The sequence below is a fragment of the Salmo salar genome, chromosome 02 (genome assembly GCF_965601325.2).
Source record: "Salmo salar chromosome 02, fSalSal1, whole genome shotgun sequence".
NCBI classification, from domain to species: domain Eukaryota; kingdom Metazoa; phylum Chordata; class Actinopteri; order Salmoniformes; family Salmonidae; genus Salmo; species Salmo salar.
In genome coordinates, this window is record NC_138292.1 from 74574025 (window position 1) to 74596439 (window position 22415).

Here is a 22415-nt window from a genome sequence, read left to right on the forward strand (position 1 = left end):
TCTCTCTCTCTCTGTCTGGATACCTTTTAACCACTACCTCTCTCTCTCTCTCTCTCTCTGGATACCTTTTAACCACTACCTCTCTCTCTCTCTCTGTCTGGATACCTTTTAACCACTACCCCTCTCTCTCTCTGTCTGGATACCTTTTAACCACTACCTCTCTCTCTCTCTCTGTCTGGATACCTTTTAACCACTACCTCTCTCTCTCTCTCTCTGTCTGGATACCTTTTAACCACTACCTCTCTCTCTCTCTCTCTGTCTGGATACCTTTTAACCACTACCTCTCTCTCTCTCTCTCTGTCTGGATACCTTTTAACCACTACCTCTCTCTCTCTCTCTCTGTCTGGATACCTTTTAACCACTACCTCTCTCTCTCTCTCTCTGTCTGGATACCTTTTAACCACTACCTCTCTCTCTCTCTCTGTCTGGATACCTTTTAACCACTACCTCTCTCTCCCCCCTCCCCTCTCCCCCCTGTAGGAGCAGGCGTCGTGGGTGTGTGGTTGTGAGGATGGTGTGATCCAGAGGTTGGAGCAGGACTTCAAGCAGACGTTACAACAACATAACTCTCTGGAGCAGTGGGCTGCCTGGCTGGACGGCGTGGTCTCCCAGGTCCTAAAGCCTTACCAACACAGCCCTGCAGCCTTCCCTAAGGCTGCCAAGCTCTTCCTGCTGCGATGGAGCTTCTACAGGTGAGAGAGAGGATGGTTGAAGTAGGGGAAGGTGAGCATTAAAGGCTCTTTGATTTGAATGTACATTTCCCCCCTCTTTATTTGTCCCTCACCCCTCCCTGTCTGTCTCTACCCCCCAGTTCCATGGTGATCAGAGACCTGACTCTGCGTAGTGCTGCCAGCTTTGGATCCTTCCACCTGATCAGACTGCTGTATGATGAGTACATGTACTACCTGATAGAACACAGAGTGGCCCAGGCTAAAGGAGAGACAGCCATCGCCGTCATGGGAGAGGTACACACATATACACACATATCTACACACACGATACACTGCTTATTGTCTCTCTCTCTCTGTCATGGGAGAGGTACACACATATATATATATACACAGACGATACACTGCTTATTGTCTCTCTCTCTCTGTCATGGGAGAGGTACACACACGATACACTGCTTATTGTCTCTCTCTGTCATGGGAGAGGTACACACATATATATATACACACACGATACACTGCTTATTGTCTCTCTCTCTGTCAGTTTGCCAGTGTGGGCAGGAGTCTGAACTCTCAGGACCCTGATAAAGGTAGATGTCTCATCTCTACATTATACTGCAACCCTTCAAATGTTCTACATCTCAAATAATGTGGCCACAATAAACGTGTAAAGGCTTAATATATCTGTGTGTGTCTCAGATGAGGAAGAGGACGAGGAGGAGAGTGATGAAGAGGGGGTAGAGATGATCATGCCGTCTAACTCCGCTGGTCTGGGAGAGGGGGAGGAGTCACTGGAGCCGCCCGTCAAGCTAGCCAGGACTGACCCCCAGGGACTGTTCAATAGCACACACACAGAGTGACTCACACACACCTTAAACACACCTTAAACACACGCTCTCCACTTAGCCGTTGGCTAACATGACACACACACACCACACCCACTCATCCTTTGCCTTAATGATAGTTTGCTATGAGCCCATATGTGATCCCAATGCCATTAAGTTCCTTATCTGTTCCTGCAACCTAACCTCACACACCCTGTCTGGCTGCACGTGTGTGTGTGTGTGTGTGTGTGTGTGTGTGTGTGTGTGTGTGTGTGTGTGTGTGTGTGTGTGTGTGTGTGTGAAAGCGAAGGAGAGAGGTTTCGCAGCTTGCCTTTTCATCTCTTTTAGTTATCATGGTTCCTCATCACCTTCATTGTGACATAAGAGACGGTGACCTCTTCACTAGACGGGGCAACAGTCTGTTCCAGACGGTGACCTCTTCACTAGACGGGGCAACAGTCTGTTCCAGACGGTGACCTCTTCACTAGACGGTGACCTCTTCACTAGACGGGGCAACAGTCTGTTCCAGACGGTGACCTCTTCACTAGACGGGGTAACAGTCTGTTCCAGACGGTGACCTCTTCACTAGACGGGGCAACAGTCTGTTCCAGACGGTGACCTCTTCACTAGACGGGGCAACAGTCTGTTCCAGACGGTGACCTCTTCACTAGACGGGGCAACAGTCTGTTCCAGACGGTGACCTCTTCACTAGACGGGGCAACAGTCTGTTCCAGACGGTGACCTCTTCACTAGACGGGGCAACAGTCTGTTCCAGACGGTGACCTCTTCACTAGACGGGGCAACAGTCTGTTCCAGACGGTGACCTCTTCACTAGACGGGGCAACAGTCTGTTCTAGACGGGGCAACAGTCTGTTCCAGACGGTGACCTCTTCACTAGACGGGGTAACAGTCTGTTCCAGACGGTGACCTCTTCACTAGACGGGGCAACAGTCTGTTCCAGACGGTGACCTCTTCACTAGACGGGGCAACAGTCTGTTCCAGACGGTGACCTCTTCACTAGACGGGGCAACAGTCTGTTCCAGACGGTGACCTCTTCACTAGACGGGGCAACAGTCTGTTCCAGACGGTGACCTCTTCACTAGACGGGGCAACAGTCTGTTCCAGACGGTGACCTCTTCACTAGACGGGGCAACAGTCTGTTCCAGACGGTGACCTCTTCACTAGACGGGGCAACAGTCTGTTCCAGACGGTGACCTCTTCACTAGACGGGGCAACAGTCTGTTCCAGACGGTGACCTCTTCACTAGACGGGGTAACAGTCTGTTCCAGACGGTGACCTCTTCACTAGACGGGGCAACAGTCTGTTCCAGACGGTGACCTCTTCACTAGACGGGGGCAACAGTCTGTTCCAGACGGTGACCTCTTCACTAGACGGGGTAACAGTCTGTTCTAGACGGGGCAACAGTCTGTTCCAGACGGTGACCTCTTCACTAGACGGGGTAACAGTCTGTTCCAGACGGTGACCTCTTCACTAGACGGGGCAACAGTCTGTTCCAGACGGTGACCTCTTCACTAGACGGGGTAACAGTCTGTTCCAGACGGTGACCTCTTCACTAGACGGGGCAACAGTCTGTTCTAGACGGGGCAACAGTCTGTTCCAGACGGTGACCTCTTCACTAGACGGGGCAACAGTCTGTTCCAGACGGTGACCTCTTCACTAGACGGGGGCAACAGTCTGTTCCAGACGGTGACCTCTTCACTAGACGGGGTAACAGTCTGTTCTAGACGGGGCAACAGTCTGTTCCAGACGGTGACCTCTTCACTAGACGGGGTAACAGTCTGTTCCAGACGGTGACCTCTTCACTAGACGGGGCAACAGTCTGTTCCAGACGGTGACCTCTTCACTAGACGGGGTAACAGTCTGTTCCAGACGGTGACCTCTTCACTAGACGGGGCAACAGTCTGTTCTAGACGGGGCAACAGTCTGTTCCAGACGGTGACCTCTTCACTAGACGGGGTAACAGTCTGTTCCAGACGGTGACCTCTTCACTAGACGGGGCAACAGTCTGTTCCAGACGGTGACCTCTTCACTAGACGGGGCAACAGTCTGTTCTAGACGGGGCAACAGTCTGTTCCAGACGGTGACCTCTTCACTAGACAGGGTAACAGTCTGTTCCAGACGGTGACCTCTTCACTAGACGGGGCAACAGTCTGTTCCAGGCGGTGACCTCTTCACTAGATGGGGTAACAGTCTGTTCCAGATTTGACCAACTTATCCCACTAATTAACATGACCACTAGTTTGTCAGCTTGTTGTTGCTGGATGCAGAAACAGTCTTGTACCAGTACAGTCTGAGGTGTGTTGTAGCACGCTGAACATTTAAAGGTAATGTCTGATTGAGCTGACATATGCAACATTTACCGTCTGTGTGAACATGCTGAGGAACACTGCCTTTAAAAGGGGCATTGTCAACAACGTACCTCTGATTTGAATCCAGACCTACCGGACCAGTCAAACGTTTTAGAACACCTACTCATTCAAGGGTTTTTCTTTATTTTTACTATTTTCTACATTGTAGAATAAGACCTCAAAATTATGAAATAACACATGGAATCATGTAGTAACCAAAAAAGTGTTAAATCAAAAATATATTTTATATTTGAGATTCTTCTAAGTAGCCACCCTTTGCCTTGATAACAGCTTGTCTTCACTATTATTCTACAATGTAGAAAATAATATAAATAAAGAAAAACCCTTGAATGAGTAGGTGTGTCCAAACTTTGGACTGGTCCTGTATGAGTCAGTCAACCTGCATGCCTATAATCTTCTCTGTCCTCACCTTACCCACCCACTGTCCTAACTGCCATAGAAAGAGAGAGCGAGAGAGATTTACTGTGTTTGTCCTAGCCAGGTGTAGAGTTGTTACAGCAGTCTGTCTTCAGTCCTGATGATGTTCACTGACCTCTTAGACAACCACTTAGTGTGTCCCAAACGGCATCCTATCGGCACTTAAACAGGGCACCATTTAGGACGGCTCATCAAAGAGTCTTACTATGAATGTTAATAGCCCTCCGTGAAATGAGACTGAAGGGGTGTTGAAATCAGTCAGACGCTCTAACAGTAGTGTCCTGATGTAGTTCAGAGGATGGGGTGTGTAGGTCGATACAGGGCAGCGTTCAGAAACATACCTTTTTATTATTTGGACAACTAAGAGATGACCTGTGCCTTCTACAGCTAGACAACACTTGTGATTGCATCCCAAATGGCACCCTGTATAGTGCACTTTTTTGGACCTGAGCCCTATTGACCATGGTCAAAAGTAGTGCACTATATAGGGAATAGGGTGCCATTTGGAAGACAACCTGTGTTTTTAATTAGATCTGATTAATAAATTAAAGTGTTTCTAAACCTGTCTGCTGACTTGTACAATCTGACATTTGTTCCTCACGCTTTGGTAATGTATTGTTATTAAAATGTTATAAGAGAGGGGGCAGCCATAATGCATCCTGTTTATATCCCATTCATTTGTCCCTCCATCCTCATCCACACACAACAGTAAAGTGATATCTCACCAGCAGGATACAGACCTTCACAGAAACATCACTAATCTGTGATTGGGCAACAAGGACAAGGTCAGAACTCACACCAACCAATCAGGTTGGTAGATGACACAACGTTGCGTGTGCTCTTGCTGTATCTATGGCAACCTTAACTGCCAGCTCGTTGAATCAGCAAAAAGTCACCATAGTTAGAAAGCTATTCAGTACAGATCAGTGAATGTGTATTTGTAATATATCTATAGAAATAGATGTTACTTTAGTGACTATCATATATTTATTCAACCATTATGGCCTTATTTCAACAGTATGTGTAGCATATTTTGATGTACTATCCAGAGTATTTAGCTACTGTATTACTATTGTACAATCACAAGATTTCTAGTATATGTTTTGTAGACCTTTGTATTGAATCCCTGTGACTAGAGTTTGTAGTTTTATTATCAGTACCCAGTGAGCACAAGAAAGAGGTCTTTTCAAACATCTTGTACTCAATCGTTGCCCCATAAAGACGTGATACCAACCCACCTTTAGCCATTAAATGGAAAAGATACATACTTTACAAGTGTTTCTCCTCTTCACAGTCTCTTAAAGTTACGTTTCAAGTGTTTTTCCTTCACACACACAGGAAACAGAGCCACACACAAGGTGAATCTTTCAATTATTTATTTTTATCAAAAAATAATCAAGTGAACCATGCTCTCTCCGTCCAGTCTGTTAAAATACAGCCAGATAATTACAGGTTGCTTAACTCCATATCCCATAAGCCTCTGCTCCATCTAGGGTTGTAACTTTCCTGGGAAGAAGGACTAATCTGGAATCCTTCAACCAGGATTTCTAGAAAACTTTCCCAAAATTCCCAGGTTAACTCCATCACATACAAATACATTTATGAAGGGGACAATCTGAACTGACACCCTATTCCCTATGTAGTGCACTACTTTTGACCAAAGCTCTGAGAGCTTATGAGGCTCTGGACAAAACATAGTGCACTACATAGGGAGCCATTTTGGACGTATCCAAGAAGAAATCTGTCAACGGTAAAATACGAGACAGATGGTGAAGTTGCCCTAAGACACAGATCTGCGGTCAGTTTTACATTCCCCCCCCCACTAATGGTTAAGGTTATGATTGGGGAGGGGAAGCTGATCCTAGATCTGTACTTAGGGGAACGTCAGTCACTCCAGTTCATGTGTAGGCCCTGTTGCATTCAGACAGACATGGAGATTCAGACCTGGATGAAACCAGACAAAGCTGGTTTAGAGAAGTGGCCTTTAGGTTCCGAGAACAGCAGCAGAATCTCGGCAGCATGAGGACCACACCATTTCTCTACATACATCTCTCTCTCTCACACATAGTCATAAAACGGGAAATTACACCAAACAAACTAAACTAAAAACCCACAGTAAAATCATCTTTGTTCAGTCCAGCTCTGGATCCATGGGTGCAAATGTTACATTATATAGTCAAACAAAAACAGAACATGTGGAAAACACTGAATGCCTCCTGATTCTTCCATCCTACAACATCACACACACAGAGGCAGGTGCACAGATTCATGACAATATGGCACCCTATTCCCTAAATCAGGGGTATCCAACTCTGACCCTACGAGGTCCGGAGCCTGCTCGCTTTCTGTTCTACCTGATCATTAATTGCACACACACCTGGTGTCCCAGGTCCAAATCAGTCCCTGATTAGAGGGGAACAATGAAACAGTGGAACTGGTTTCCAGGTCCAGAATGGAGTCTGAAGGTCCTATATAGAGCACTACTTCTCACCAGAGTCATAAAGGGAAACAGTCAAATGTAGTGCACCACATGTGGAATAGGGTGCCATTTGAGAGGAAACATATGTTACTGTAGCAGCTAAACAGGCTTACTGTATGTGTGTCGGTGTTTGTCAGTGTGTGTGTGTGTGTGTGACAGTCCGAGCCTCTGGTGTCAGGACACCCCTCTGTTGTCCCTCATAGTATGATCCAGGTACTCCGGTCGCTGTCAGCTAACACCTGGAGAGAGGAACCTAGACAGAAGAGAGGGGGTCAAACAGAAGAATAAATGAGAATTCATTTACATAAAGAGTGGCTGTTTCATTTAACCCTTATTTTACCAGGTCAGTTGACTGAGAACACATTCTCATTTACCACAACAACCCGGAGAATAGTTACAAGGGAGAGGAGGGGGGATGAATTAGCCAATTGTAAGCTGGGGATGATTAGGGGGCCATGATGGTATGAGGGCCAGATTGGGAATTTAGCCATGAAACCAGGGTTAACACCCCTACTCTTATGATAAGTGCCATGGGATCTTTAATGACCACAGTTTAATGTCCCATCGGAAAGACGGCACCCTACACAGGGCAATGTCCCCAATCACTGCCCTGGGGCATTTGGATATAGTTTTTTAGACCAGAGGAGAGAGAGGCTCCTATTGGTCCTCCACCACGACTTCCAAAAGCATCTGGTCTCCCATCCAGGGAACGACCAGGACCAACCCTGCTTAGTTTCAGGGTGGTATGCTGCTGGCCTGAGTATACAAAACATTAAGGACACCTCTTTCCATGACAGACTGACCAGGTGAATCCAGGTGAAAGCTATGATCCCTTATTGATGTCACTTGTTAAATCCACATTAATCAGTGTAGATGAAGGGGAGGAGACAGGTTAAAGAAGGATTTTTAAGCCTTGAGACATAGATTGTGTATGTGTGTCATTCAGAAGGTGAATGGGCAAGACAAAATATTTAAATGCCTTTGGGGTATGGTAGTGGGTATGGGGTACGGTAGTGGGTATGGGGTACAGTAGTGGGTATGGCGTATAGTAGTGGGTATGGGGTACAGTAGTGGGTATGGTAGCAGGTATGGTGTATGGTAGCGGTACGGTAGTGGGTATGGGGTACGGTAGTGGTATGGTAGCAGGTATGGTAGTGGGTATGGGGTATGGTAGGGGTTATGGTAGCGGGTATGGGATACAGTAGTGGGTATGGGATACTGTAGTGGGTACGGTAGTGGGTACGGGGTACTGTAGTGGGTATGGTAGTGGGTATGGTAGTAGGTATGGTAGTAGGTATGGTGTATGGTAGTGGGTATGGTAGTGGGAATGGTACCGGTTTGTGTCAAGAACTGCAACGTTTCCCAGGTATGGTAGTGGGTATGGGGTACGGTAGTGGGTATGGGGTATGGTAGTGGGTATGGGGTATGGTAGGGGTACGGTAGTGGGTACAGTAGTGGGAACGGTAGGGGGTATGGTAGGGGTACGGTAGTGGTTATGGTAGTGGGTATGGTAGGGGTACGGTATGGGGTATGGTAGTGGGTATGCGGTATGGTAGGGGGTATGGTAGGGGTACGGTAGTGGGTATGGTGTATGGTAGGGGTACGGTATGGGGTATGGTAGGGGTACGGTAGTGGGTATGGTGTATGGTAGGGGTACGGTATGGGGTATGGTAGTGGGTATGGTAGTGGGTACAATAGTGGGAACGGTAGGGGGTATGGTAGGGGTACGGTAGTGGGTATGGGGTATGGTAGTGTCATGACGTTGCCATCTTTGGACACTGCGAGCACCATCCCTCGACCTCTATACTTTTGACACCAGGCTCTGTAAGAGCGGTCGTAAATTCCTACGAGGAGACCCTCTCCTCATGGCCCCAGTATAGAGAGAACAAAGGAGTTCTTCCACCTCACAGAACTGGAGAACCGAACGATATTCAGGTTCTGGAGAAGGTATAAAAGATCGGTGAAGAACCCAGCTATGAAATGAACTGGTCCGTTTGGTACAATTTTGTGAAACTCATGAGACAATACCGCCACATTACCATAATCATGTTTATATACTAGCCTCAGCTATGAGACTTACATCTAAATGGTTGTATAAAATGAATGAATAAGGATAGAACTGTTTATGATGTTATGCAATGTGATTTTGGACTGTTAATGAAGGAAACTCCAATTCCCTTTGGAGTCTTAACTAAGTCCTTGGCACGCCCCCAGGGACACAGACAGGACCTGGCGTCATGAGACAGCCTTTTTCTGCTCTTCCGAATAAAACCCCCACCTTGGTTTTCTATCACCAGACCGAGCTTACCTCAATTACGAGATGGCTAAAGGTTGGAGACCAGCTTACCTCGATAACGAGAGGGCCAAGGTTTGACCATGCATTCCTCTTTCTGAACTTTAACCATACCACGTGGTTAAACTCTTAGACTATCGATACCGACAGAATAAGAACAAGTCTTTGATATTAATTACTTGTCTGCAGCTAGGAATTCGGTATCATTGAACGCGAAGACCGATGAAACATCCATTCTATAACGACATTAATGAATGTCACTTTGAAATATCCATTCTAACCGAGAGAGAGAGAACAAAACTCTCCAACAGAACAGAACTTTTCAACAAAGATCCCGATGACACACTGAGCGTAAATATATATATATTGATTGCAATTGTTCCCGAATGAGTGAGCGTTCATGTGCAAAGGATAAGTATTTCAATTGTTATAATTATCAACTCTGCAGTGCCTTCTCAGCTGACCCCACTCCCCTTTTGTCTAACAAGCCGCCATGCCGGTTTAGCCCACTAGGGCACATTCTCCTATCATTTCCTTGTAACCGTATCTACTGTTTGTCATGCATTTCTGTGAATTACCTAGTTAGTAAATAAATTATTTTAAGACAATTGATGTATGGATGACTCATAGTGAAGACTGGGTTCGTGCAGATAACCAACAACCAACAATTTACGACGTTTGGAATGAGACTGACGTGAGGTAAATAAGTCATTAATTCAAAGACTAATTGATCAGATATTAAAATATCTGAAAGTTATATTAGGAAAATTATAACTTTGTAATCTGTATATTTTCCTTGGTGCCCCGACTTCCTAGTTAATTACAGTTACATGATTAATCAGGTAAATCGCGTAATAATAATTAGAGTTATTTGATAAATATGTCTTCAGTTTTAATGATGCCAAAGACACGACAGTAGCGGGTATGGGGTATGGTAGTGGGTATGGTAGTGGGTACGGTAGTGGGTAGTGGGTATGGTAGTGGGTACGGTAGTGGGTACGGTAGTGGGTATGGGGTATGGTAGTGGGTACGGTAGTGGGTATGGTAGTGGGTATGGGGTACGGTAGTGGGTATGGTAGCGGGTACGGTAGCGGGTACGGTAGCGGGTATGGGGTACGGTAGTGGGTATGGGGTACGGTAGTGGGTATGGTAGCGGGTATGGTAGCGGGTATGGGGTATGGTAGTGGGTATGGTAGCGGGTATGGTAGCGGGTATGGGGTATTTACATTTTAGTCATTTAGCAGACGCTCTTATCCAGAGCGACTTACAGTAGTGAATGCATACATTTCATACATTTATTTATTTTTTGAACTGGCCCCCCGTGGGAATCGAACCCACAACCCTGGCGTTGCACACACCATGCTGGCGCTGCACACACCATGCTCTACCAACTGAACCACAGGGAAGACCGGGTAGTGGGTATGGTAGCGGGTATGGTAGTGGGTATGGTAGCGGGTATGGGGTATGGTAGCGGGTATGGTAGCGGGTATGGGGTATGGTAGTGGGTATGGTAGCGGGTATGGCAGTGGGTATGGGGTACAGTAGTGGGTATGGTAGGGGTACGGTAGTGGTATGGTGTATGGTAGTGGGTACGGTAGTGGGTATGGGGTACGGTAGTGGTATGGGGTACGGTAGTGGGTATGGGGTACGGTAGTGGGTATGGGGTACGGTAGTGGGTATGGTAGTGTAATGGAAATTATATGATTAAAGGTTTGACTAAATGATTTCACCCTGAAAATGTATAACCGAGTGATTATAAGGTTAATGTACTAATGTGTGTGTATGGGACAAGCTGAGACTTTAATATGTAGCAATGTAAGTGAGACGTTCAAGGAGAAGGGGAACTGTTAACAGACAGCAGACAACTTGTGACCACGGAGGAACTGATAACAGGAAGGTCTCCCTGTCCCGGGGAGGGGACAAACATTGAGGCTACAGTAGATTAGGTCCCAGGTGCAAGATATGATAAACAATGTATGTGTTGTAGAAAGGTTTGTAAACTGCATCGTCAGTGTTAGAGAAGAGGAGGGGCATTTGTATGACGAAATGGGTAATATAAAAGGCTGTGTGCATTGTACGGATTTTAGAGCTCTCGTAAATAAACGTTCTGACCATTGTTAGCTGGGTCTCAGTCTGTTTCTTTCAGCCGGAACCTTACACCTTCTGGTATACAAACTGAGCAGTTAAATTGAAGTTCGGTTTAAGAACATTGATAACTTAAATTCACGTAACAGGTAGTGGTACGGTAGTGGGTATGGGGTACGGTAGTGGGTATGGTAGTGGGTATGGTATTGGGTACGGTAGGGGTACGGGGTACGGTAGTGGGTATGGGGTACGGTAGTGGGTATGGTAGTGGGTATGGTAGTGGGTATGGGGTACGGTAGTGGGTATGGGGTACGGTAGTGGGTATGGTAGTGGGTATGGTAGTGGGTATGGTAGTGGGTATGGGGTATGGTATGGGGTACGGTAGTGGGTATGGGGTACGGAAGTGGGTATGGGGTATGGTAGTGGGTATGGGGTACGGAAGTGGGTATGGTAGGGGTACGGTAGTGGGTATGGTAGGGGTACGGTATATGGTAGTGGGTATGGTAGTGGGTACAGTAGTGGGAATGGTAGCGGGTACGGTAGGGGGTATGGGGTATGATAGTGGGTATGGTAGTGGGTATAGTAGTAGGTATGGTGTATGGTAGTGGGTATGGGGTATGGTAGTGGGTATGGTAGTAGGTATGGTGTATGGTAGTGGGTACGGTAGCGGGTATGGGGTATGGTAGTGGGTATGGGGTATGGTAGTGGGTATGGTAGTAGGTATGGTGTATGGTAGTGGGTACGGTAGCGGGTATGGGGTATGGTAGTGGGTATGGGGTATGGTAGTAGGTATGGTGTATGGTAGTGGGTACGGTAGCGGGTATAGGGTATGGTAGTGGGTATGGGGTATGGTAGTGGGTATGGTAGTAGGTATGGTGTATGGTAGTGGGTACGGTAGCGGGTACGGTAGTGGGTATGGGGTATGGTAGTAGGTATGGTGTATGGTAGTGGGTACGGTAGCGGGTATGGGGTATGGTAGTGGGTATGGGGTATGGTAGTGGGTATGGTAGTAGGTATGGTGTATGGTAGTGGGTACGGTAGCGGGTATGGGGTATGGTAGTGGGTATGGGGTATGGTAGTGGGAATGGTGTATGGTAGTGGGTATGGTGTATGGTGGTGGTATGGTAGTGGGTATGGTAGTGGGTATGGTGTATGGTAGTGGGTATGGTGTATGGTAGTGGGAGTGGGTGCCGGGCGCACCGGTTTGTGTCAAGAACTGCAACGCTGCTGGGTTTTTCACGCTATAGTTTCCCGTGTGTATCAAGAATGGTCCACCACTCAAAGGACATCCTGCCGACTTGACACAACTGTGGGAAGCATTGGAGTCAACATGGGCCAGCATTCCTGTGGAACGCTTTCAACACCTTGTAGAGTCCATGCCCCCATGAATTGAGGCTGTTCTAAGGGCAAAAGGGGGTGCAACTGAACATTAGGTGTAGTTCATGTTTTGTCCACTCAGTGTGTATATATAATGTGTGTATGTGTACCTTTGTGCAGGGCCTCGTTGGTCATGCGGTTGATGTAACGAGAGCTGCTCTCTGGAACCAGCCACTTCATTACTGTGTTAACACAAGACTTCCTGTAGGAACTCCATACACTGCCACTACAGGACGGGAGAGAAGAGAGAGATATGAAGAGAGAGAGATATGAGAGAGAGAGAGAGCGATAGATAAGAGATCGTCTCACCTGGTCTGACCCTTGACCTCAGTGAGGTCACCGACTCCGACGGTGTGACACACTCCTGTGTTGAGGTCCCAGCTCACCTGCAGACTGGAGTGGTAGGTGTTGGGCCTGGAAGACAACTACCAGTTAGTGTGAGTGACAGATAGATGCAATTAAAACAGCCCTCCAGACCCCACAACACCTCACCAGGTGACTAGCCAGGAAAACATCCCTCCAGACCCCACAACACCTCACCAGGTGACTAGCCAGGAAAACATCCCTCCAGACCCCACAACACCTCACCAGGTGACTAGCCAGGAAAACATCCCTCCAGACCCCACAACACCTCACCAGGTGACTAGCCAGGAAAACATCGCTCCAGACCCCACAACACCTCACCAGGTGACTAGCCAGGAAAACATCCCTCCAGACCCCACAACACCTCACCAGGTGACTAGCCAGGAAAACATCCCTCCAGACCCCACAACACCTCACCAGGTGACTAGCCAGGAAAACATCCCTCCAGACCCCACAACACCTCACCAGGTGACTAGCCAGGAAAACATCACTCCAGACCCCACAACACCTCACCAGGTGACTAGCCAGGAAAACATCCCTCCAGACCCCACAACACCTCACCAGGTGACTAGCCAGGAAAACATCGCTCCAGACCCCACAACACCTCACCAGGTGACTAGCCAGGAAAACATCCCTCCAGACCCCACAACACCTCACCAGGTGACTAGCCAGGAAAACATCCCTCCAGACCCCACAACACCTCACCAGGTGACTAGCCAGGAAAACATCGCTCCAGACCCCACAACACCTCACCAGGTGACTAGCCAGGAAAACATCCCTCCAGACCCCACAACACCTCACCAGGTGACTAGCCAGGAAAACATCCCTCCAGACCCCACAACACCTCACCAGGTGACTAGCCAGGAAAACATCCCTCCAGACCCCACAACACCTCACCAGGTGACTAGCCAGGAAAACATCCCTCCAGACCCCACAACACCTCACCAGGTGACTAGCCAGGAAAACATCGCTCCAGACCCCACAACACCTCACCAGGTGACTAGCCAGGAAAACATCCCTCCAGACCCCACAACACCTCACCAGGTGACTAGCCAGGAAAACATCCCTCCAGACCCCACAACACCTCACCAGGTGACTAGCCACAATTGTCTGTTTTGTTCAAGCTGGGATGAAGTGTGGCTATGCCTTTACTAAAAAACAGATGTGTGTGTATAGGTGTGTGTGTGAATAGGTGTGTGTGTGTAGTGTATATGTAACGTAGTTACCTGCAGTGTTCCTCTTCAGGGTTGGAGAACGCCAGCAACAGCAGCCCAATGTTGATCACCACTGTGTTAGTCTCTGGACACACCTGACACACACACAATACAATACACACCATTACTGTCTGACCCGATTGAGTGAGTGAGTGAGTGAGTGAGTGAGTGTGTGTGTGTATATATACACACAGTGTGTAAATGTGCACGCTTGTAGAGTGTGTAAGAGTCCGTAGATGCTCCTGTGTGTGTGAACGCATGCGTACGGGTCGTGTGTATATGTCTATAGTGTGTGTGTGTGTGTGTGTGTGTGTGTGTGAGATATATATATCTCACACACGCCTACAGTTGAAGTCGGAAGTTTACATACACCTTAGCCAAATACATTAGTTTTTCACAATTGCTGACATTTAATCCTAGTAAAAATTCCCTGTCTTAGGTCAGTTAGGATCACCACTTTATTTTAAGAATGTGAAATGTCAGAATAATAGTAGCGAGAATGATTTATTTCAGCTTTTATTTCTTTCATCGCATTCCCAGTGGGTCAGAAGTTCACATACACTCAATTAGTATTCGGTAGCATTGCGTTTAAATTGTTTAACTTGGGTCAAACGTTTTGGTTAGCCTTCCACAAGCATCCCACAATAAGTTGGGTGAACTTTGGCCCATTCCTCCTGACAGAGCTGGTGTAACTGAGTCAGGTTTGTAGGCCTTCTTGCTCACACATGCTTTTTCAGTTCTGCCCACACATTTTCTATAGGATTGAGGTCAGGGCTTTGTGATGGCCACTCCAATACCTTGACTTTGTTGTCCTTAAGCCATTTTCCACAACTTTGGAAGTATGCTTGGGGTCATTGTCCATTTGGAAGACTCACTTCCTGACTGATGTCTTGAGATGTTGCTTCAATATATCCACATAATTTTCTTCCTCATGATGCCATCTATTTTGTGAAGTGCACCAGTCCCTCCTGCAGAAAAGCACCCCCATGCTTCACAGTTGGGATGGTGTTCTTCGGCTTGCAAGCCTCCCACTTTTTCCTCCAAACATAACGATGGTTATTATGGCCAAACAGTTCTATTTTTGTTTCATCAGAGCAGAGGACATTTCTCCAAAAAGTACAAATCTTTGTCCCCATGTGCAGTTGCAAACCGTAGTCTGGCTTTTTTTATGGCGGTTTTGGAGCAGTGGCTTCTTCCTTGCTGAGCGGCCTTTCAGGTTAAGTTGATATAAGACTCGTTTTACTGTGGATATAGATACTTTTGTACCTGTTTCCTCCAGCATCTTCACAAGGTCCTTTGCTGTTGTTCTGGGATTGATTTGCACTTTTCGCACCAAAGTACGTTCATCTCTAGGAGACAGAAAACGTCTCCTTCCTGAGCGGTATGACGGCTGCGTGGTCCCATGGTGTTTATACTTGCGTACTATTGTTTGTACAGATGAATGTGGTACCTTCAGGCGTTTGGAAATTGCTCCCAAGGATGAACCAGACTTGTGGAGGTCTACAATTTTTTTTCTGAGGTCTTGGCTGATTTCTTTTGATTTTCCCATGATGTCAAGCAAAGAGGCACTGAGTTTGAAGGTAGGCCTTGAAATACATCCACAGGTACACCTCCAATTGACTCAAATGATGTCAATTAGCCTATCAGAAGCTTCTAAAGCCATGACATCAGTTTCTGGAATTTTCCAAGCTGTTTAAAGGCACAGTCAACTTAGTGTATGTAAACTTCTGACCCACTGGAATTGTGATACAGTGAATTATAAGTGAAATAATCTGTCTGTAAACAATTGTTGTGTCAAGAACAAAGTAGATGTCCTAACCGACTTGCCAAAACTTTAGTTTGTTAACAAGAAATTTGTGGAGTGGTTGAAAAACTAATTTTAATGACGCCAACCTAAGTGTACGTAAACTTCCGACTTAAACTGTGTGTGTGTGTGTGTGTATATAGCGTGTGTATATATCTATGGTGTGTATGTGTGTATGTCTATAGGTCTATAGTGTGTGTATGTGTATAGGTCTAGAGTGTGTGTAGGTCTATAGTGTGTGTATGTGTATGTGTATAGGTCTAGAGTGTGTGTGTGTGTAGGTCTATAGTGTGTTTGTGTATATCAGTCTATAGTGTGTGTGTGTGTCTGTGTGTGTACATATGTACTGCATGTATGTATGTATGTACTGGATATAGGTCTATAGTGTGTGTGTGTGTGTGTGTGGTCTATAGGTGTGTGTGTGTGTGTGTGTGTGTGTGTGTACGTATGTAGGTCTATAGTGTGTGTGTATATGTGTGTGTATGTATGTATGTACTGCATGTAAGTACTGCATGTATGTACTGTATATAGGTCTATAGTGTCTATAGTGTGTACAGGTCTATAGTGTGTATAGGTCTATAGCGTGTATATGTGTATAGGTCTATAGTGTGTATAGGTCTATAGTGTGTATAGGTCTATAGTGTGTATAGGTCTATAGTGTGTATAGTGTATAGGTCTATAGTGTGTATAGGTCTATAGTGTGTATAGGTCTATAGTGTGTATAGTGTATAGGTCTATAGTGTGTATAGGTCTATAGTGTGTATAGTGTATAGGTCTATAGTGTGTATAGGTCTATAGTGTGTATAGGTCTATAGTGTGTATAGTGTGTATAGGTCTATAGTGTGTATAGGTCTATAGTGTGTATAGTGTATAGGTCTATAGTGTGTATAGTGTGTATAGGTCTATAGTGTCTATAGTGTGTATAGTGTGTATAGTGTGTATAGGTCTATAGTGTGTATAGGTCTATAGTGTGTATAGTGTGTATAGGTCTATAGTGTGTATAGTGTGTATAGGTCTATAGTGTCTATAGTGTGTATAGTGTGTATAGGTCTATAGTGTGTATAGTGTATAGGTCTATAGTGTGTATAGGTCTATAGTGTGTATAGGTCTATAGTGTATAGGTCTATAGTGTGTATAGGTCTATAGTGTGTATAGGTCTATAGTGTGTATAGGTCTATAGTGTGTATAGTGTGTATAGGTCTATAGTGTGTATAGTGTCTATAGTGTGTATAGTGTGCTATAGTGTGTATAGTGTGTATAGGTCTATAGTGTGTATAGGTGTATAGGTCTATAGTGTGTATAGTGTATAGGTCTATAGTGTGTATAGGTCTATAGTGTGTATAGTGTGTATAGTGTATAGGTCTATAGTGTGTATAGGTCTATAGTGTGTATAGTGTGTATAGTGTCTATAGTGTGTATAGGTGTATAGTGTCTATAGTGTGTATAGTGTATAGGTCTATAGTGTGTATAGTGTGTATAGGTCTATAGTGTGTATAGGTCTATAGTGTGTATAGTGTGTATAGGTCTATAGTGTCTATAGTGTGTATAGTGTGTATAGGTCTATAGTGTGTATAGTGTGTATAGTGTATAGGTCTATAGTGTGTATAGGTCTATAGTGTGTATAGTGTGTATAGTGTATAGGTCTATAGGTCTATAGTGTGTATAGTGTGTATAGGTCTATAGTGTGTATAGGTGTATAGTGTCTATAGTGTGTATAGTGTATAGGTCTATAGTGTGTATAGTGTGTATAGGTCTATAGTGTGTATAGGTCTATAGGTCTATAGTGTGTATAGTGTGTATAGGTCTATAGTGTCTATAGTGTGTATAGTGTGTATAGGTCTATAGTGTCTATAGTGTATAGGTCTATAGTGTGTATAGTGTATAGGTCTATAGTGTGTATAGGTCTATAGTGTCTATAGGGTGTGTATAGGTCTATAGTGTGTATAGGCTGTGCTATAGTGTGTATAGGTCTATAGTGTGTATAGTGTATAGGTCTATAGTGTGTATAGGTCTATAGTGTCTATATTGTGTATAGGTCTATAGTGTGTATAGGTCTATAGTGTCTATAGGTCTATAGTGTCTATAGTGTGTATAGTGTATAGGTCTATAGTGTGTATAGGTCTATAGTGTCTATTGTGTGTATAGTGTATAGGTCTATAGTGTGTATAGGTCTATAGTGTGTATAGTGTATAGGTCTATAGTGTGTATAGTGTATAGGTCTATAGTGTGTATGTCTATAGTGTGTATAGTGTATAGGTCTATAGTGTCTATAGTGTATAGGTCTATAGTGTGTATAGTGTGTATAGGTCTATAGTGTCGTATAGTGTATAGGTCTATAGGTGTATAGGTCTATAGTGTGTATAGTGTGTATAGGTCTATAGTGTGTATAGTGTGTATAGGTCTATAGTGTCTATAGTGTGTATAGTGTATAGGTCTATAGTGTGTATAGGTCTATAGTGTCTATAGTGTGTATAGGTCTATAGTGTGTATAGTGTGTATAGGTCTATAGTGTGTATAGGTCTATAGTGTGTATAGTGTGTATAGGTCTATAGTGTCTATAGTGTGTATAGTGTGTATAGTGTGTATAGGTCTATAGTGTCTAGGTCTATAGTGTGTATAGTGTATAGGTCTATAGTGTGTATAGGTCTATAGTGTCTATAGTGTGTATAGTGTATAGGTCTATAGTGTGTATAGGTCTATAGTGTCTATAGTGTGTATAGTGTATAGGTCTATAGTGTGTATAGTGTATAGGTCTATAGTGTGTATAGGTCTATAGTGTCTATAGTGTGTATAGGTCTATAGTGTGTATAGGTCTATAGTGTCTATAGGTCTATAGTGTCTATAGTGTGTATAGTGTATAGGTCTATAGTGTGTATAGGTCTATAGTGTCTATTGTGTGTATAGTGTATAGGTCTATAGTGTGTATAGGTCTATAGTGTGTATAGTGTGTATAGTGTATAGGTCTATAGTGTGTATAGTGTATAGGTCTATAGTGTGTATAGTGTATAGGTCTATAGTGTCTATAGTGTATAGGTCTATAGTGTGTATAGTGTATAGGTCTATAGTGTATAGGTCTATAGTGTGTATAGTGTGTATAGGTCTATAGTGTGTATAGGTGTGTATAGGTCTATAGTGTCTATAGTGTATAGGTCTATAGTGTGTATAGTGTATAGGTCTATAGTGTGGATAGGTCTATAGTGTCTATAGTGTGTATAGTGTATAGGTCTATAGTGTGTATAGGTCTATAGTGTCTATAGTGTGTATAGGTGTATAGGTCTATAGTGTGTATAGGTCTATAGTGTCTATAGTGTGTATAGGTCTATAGTGTCTATAGTGTGTATAGTGTATAGGTCTATAGTGTGTATAGGTCTATAGTGTCTATAGTGTGTATAGTGTATAGGTCTATAGTGTGTATAGTGTATAGGTCTATAGTGTGTATAGGTCTATAGTGTCTATAGTGTGTATAGGTCTATAGTGTCTATAGTGTGTATAGTGTATAGGTCTATAGTGTGTATAGGTCTATAGTGTCTATTGTGTGTATAGTGTATAGGTCTATAGTGTGTATAGGTCTATAGTGTGTATAGTGTGTATAGTGTATAGGTCTATAGTGTGTATAGTGTATAGGTCTATAGTGTCTATAGTGTATAGGTCTATAGTGTGTATAGTGTATAGGTCTATAGTGTATAGGTCTATAGTGTGTATAGTGTGTATAGGTCTATAGTGTGTATAGTGTGTATAGGTCTATAGTGTCTATAGTGTATAGGTCTATAGTGTGTATAGTGTATAGGTCTATAGTGTGGATAGGTCTATAGTGTCTATAGTGTGTATAGTGTATAGGTCTATAGTGTGTATAGGTCTATAGTGTCTATAGTGTGTATAGGTGTATAGGTCTATAGTGTGTATAGGTCTATAGTGTCTATAGTGTGTATAGGTCTATAGTGTCTATAGTGTGTATAGTGTATAGGTCTATAGTGTGTATAGGTCTATAGTGTCTATAGTGTGTATAGTGTATAGGTCTATAGTGTGTATAGTGTATAGGTCTATAGTGTGTATAGGTCTATAGTGTCTATAGTGTGTATAGTGTATAGGTCTATAGTGTGTATAGTGTATAGGTCTATAGTGTGTATAGTGTATAGGTCTATAGTGTGTATAGTGTATAGGTCTATAGTGTGTATAGTGTATAGGTCTATAGTGTGTATAGTGTATAGGTCTATAGTGTCTATAGTGTATAGGTCTATAGTGTGTATAGTGTATAGGTCTATAGTGTCTATAGTGTATAGGTCTATAGTGTGTATAGTGTGTATAGGTCTATAGTGTAAAGGTCTATAGTGTGTATAGTGTATAGGTCTATAGTGTGTATAGTGTATAGGTCTATAGTGTCTATAGTGTGTATAGGTCTATAGTGTCTATAGTGTGTATAGTGTATAGGTCTATAGTGTGTATAGTGTATAGGTCTATAGTGTCTATAGTGTATAGGTCTATAGTGTCTATAGTGTATAGGTCTATAGTGTGTATAGTGTGTATAGGTCTATAGTGTGTATAGTGTGTATAGGTCTATAGTGTAAAGGTCTATAGTGTGTATAGTGTATAGGTCTATAGTGTGTATAGTATATAGGTCTATAGTGTGTATAGTGTATAGGTCTATAGTGTCTATAGTGTGTATAGGTCTATAGTGTCTATAGTGTCCATAGTGTATAGGTCTATAGTGTGTATAGTGTATAGGTCTATAGTGTGTATAGTGTATAGGTCTATAGTGTGTATAGTGTATAGGTCTATAGTGTGTATAGTGTATAGGTCTATAGTGTGTATAGTGTGTAGTGTGTATAGTGTATAGGTCTATAGTGTGTATAGTGTATAGGTCTATAGTGTGTATAGGTCTATAGTGTGTATAGTGTATAGGTCTATAGTGTGTATAGGTCTATAGTGTATATAGTGTGTATAGTGTATAGGTCTATAGTGTGTATAGGTCTATAGTGTCTATAGTGTGTATAGGTCTATAGTGTGTATAGTGTGTATAGGTCTATAGTGTCTATAGTGTGTATAGGTCTATAGTGTGTATAGTGTGTATAGGTCTATAGTGTCTATAGTGTGTATAGGTCTATAGTGTCTATAGTGTGTATAGTGTATAGGTCTATAGTGTGTATAGTGTATAGGTCTATAGTGTGTATAGTGTATAGGTCTATAGTGTCTATAGTGTATAGGTCTATAGTGTGTATAGTGTATAGGTCTATAGTGTCTATAGTGTATAGGTCTATAGTGTGTATAGTGTATAGGTCTATAGTGTCTATAGTGTATAGGTCTATAGTGTCTATAGTGTATAGGTCTATAGTGTCTATAGTGTATAGGTCTATAGTGTGTATAGTGTGTATAGGTCTATAGTGTCTAGGTCTATAGTGTATAGGTCTATAGTGTGTATAGTGTATAGGTCTATAGTGTGTATAGTGTGTATAGTGTGTAGTGTGTATAGTGTATAGGTCTATAGTGTGTATAGGTCTATAGTGTGTATAGTGTATAGGTCTATAGTGTGTATAGGTCTATAGTGTATATAGTGTGTATAGTGTATAGGTCTATAGTGTGTATAGTGTGTATAGGTCTATAGTGTGTATAGGTCTATAGTGTGTATAGGTCTATAGTGTCTATAGTGTGTATAGTGTATAGGTCTATAGTGTGTATAGGTCTATAGTGTCTATAGTGTGTATAGTGTGTATAGGTCTATAGTGTGTATAGTGTATAGGTCTATAGTGTGTATAGGTCTATAGTGTCTATAGTGTGTATAGTGTATAGGTCTATAGTGTGTATAGTGTATAGGTCTATAGTGTGTATAGGTCTATAGTGTCTATAGTGTGTATAGTGTATAGGTCTATAGTGTGTATAGGTCTATAGTGTCCATAGTGTGTATAGTGTATAGGTCTATAGTGTGTATAGATCTATAGTGTCCATAGTGTATAGGTCTATAGTGTGTATAGTGTATAGGTCTATAGTGTGTATAGTGTATAGGTCTATAGTGTCTATAGTGTATAGGTCTATAGTGTGTATAGTGTATAGGTCTATAGTGTATAGGTCTATAGTGTGTATAGGTCTATAGTGTGTATAGTGTGTATAGTGTGTATAGGTCTATAGTGTATAGGTCTATAGTGTGTATAGTGTATAGGTCTATAGTGTGGATAGGTCTATAGTGTCTATAGTGTGTATAGTGTATAGGTCTATAGTGTGTATAGGTCTATAGTGTCTATAGTGTGTATAGTGTATAGGTCTATAGTGTGTATAGGTCTATAGTGTCTATAGTGTATAGGTCTATAGTGTGTATAGGTCTATAGTGTCTATAGTGTGTATAGTGTATAGGTCTATAGTGTGTATAGTGTATAGGTCTATAGTGTGTATAGGTCTATAGTGTGTATAGTGTATAGGTCTATAGTGTGTATAGGTCTATAGTGTATATAGTGTGTATAGTGTATAGGTCTATAGTGTCTATAGTGTGTATAGGTCTATAGTGTGTATAGT

The 22415-nt window shown here is 43.4% G+C and overlaps 2 protein-coding genes across 3 annotated transcripts in view; one reads left to right on the forward strand and one right to left on the reverse strand.

Annotated features, from left to right (window-relative positions):
* Positions 1-5536, forward strand: part of LOC106593727 (MHC class II regulatory factor RFX1) — a 29468-nt gene extending 23932 nt beyond the window's left edge. The window contains exons 14-17 of the mRNA XM_045709548.2: positions 481-692; positions 812-965; positions 1213-1258; positions 1368-5536. Of these exons, the coding sequence (XP_045565504.1) occupies positions 481-692; positions 812-965; positions 1213-1258; positions 1368-1528 (573 nt within the window). The 3' untranslated portion in view covers positions 1529-5536. The remainder of the gene's footprint in view (positions 1-480; positions 693-811; positions 966-1212; positions 1259-1367) is intronic.
* Positions 5537-5658: 122 nt separating this feature from the next.
* The window catches only part of LOC106592097 (DDB1- and CUL4-associated factor 15), a 43238-nt gene continuing 26481 nt past the window's right edge, over positions 5659-22415 (reverse strand). For both annotated transcript variants that reach the window (XM_082966974.1, XM_082966973.1), the window contains exons 10-13: positions 14123-14205; positions 12843-12947; positions 12644-12759; positions 5659-7031 (exon numbers count right to left, since the gene is read on the reverse strand). In XM_082966974.1, coding sequence (XP_082823100.1) covers positions 6976-7031; positions 12644-12759; positions 12843-12947; positions 14123-14205 — 360 coding nt within the window. In that variant the 3' untranslated portion in view covers positions 5659-6975. The remainder of the gene's footprint in view (positions 7032-12643; positions 12760-12842; positions 12948-14122; positions 14206-22415) is intronic.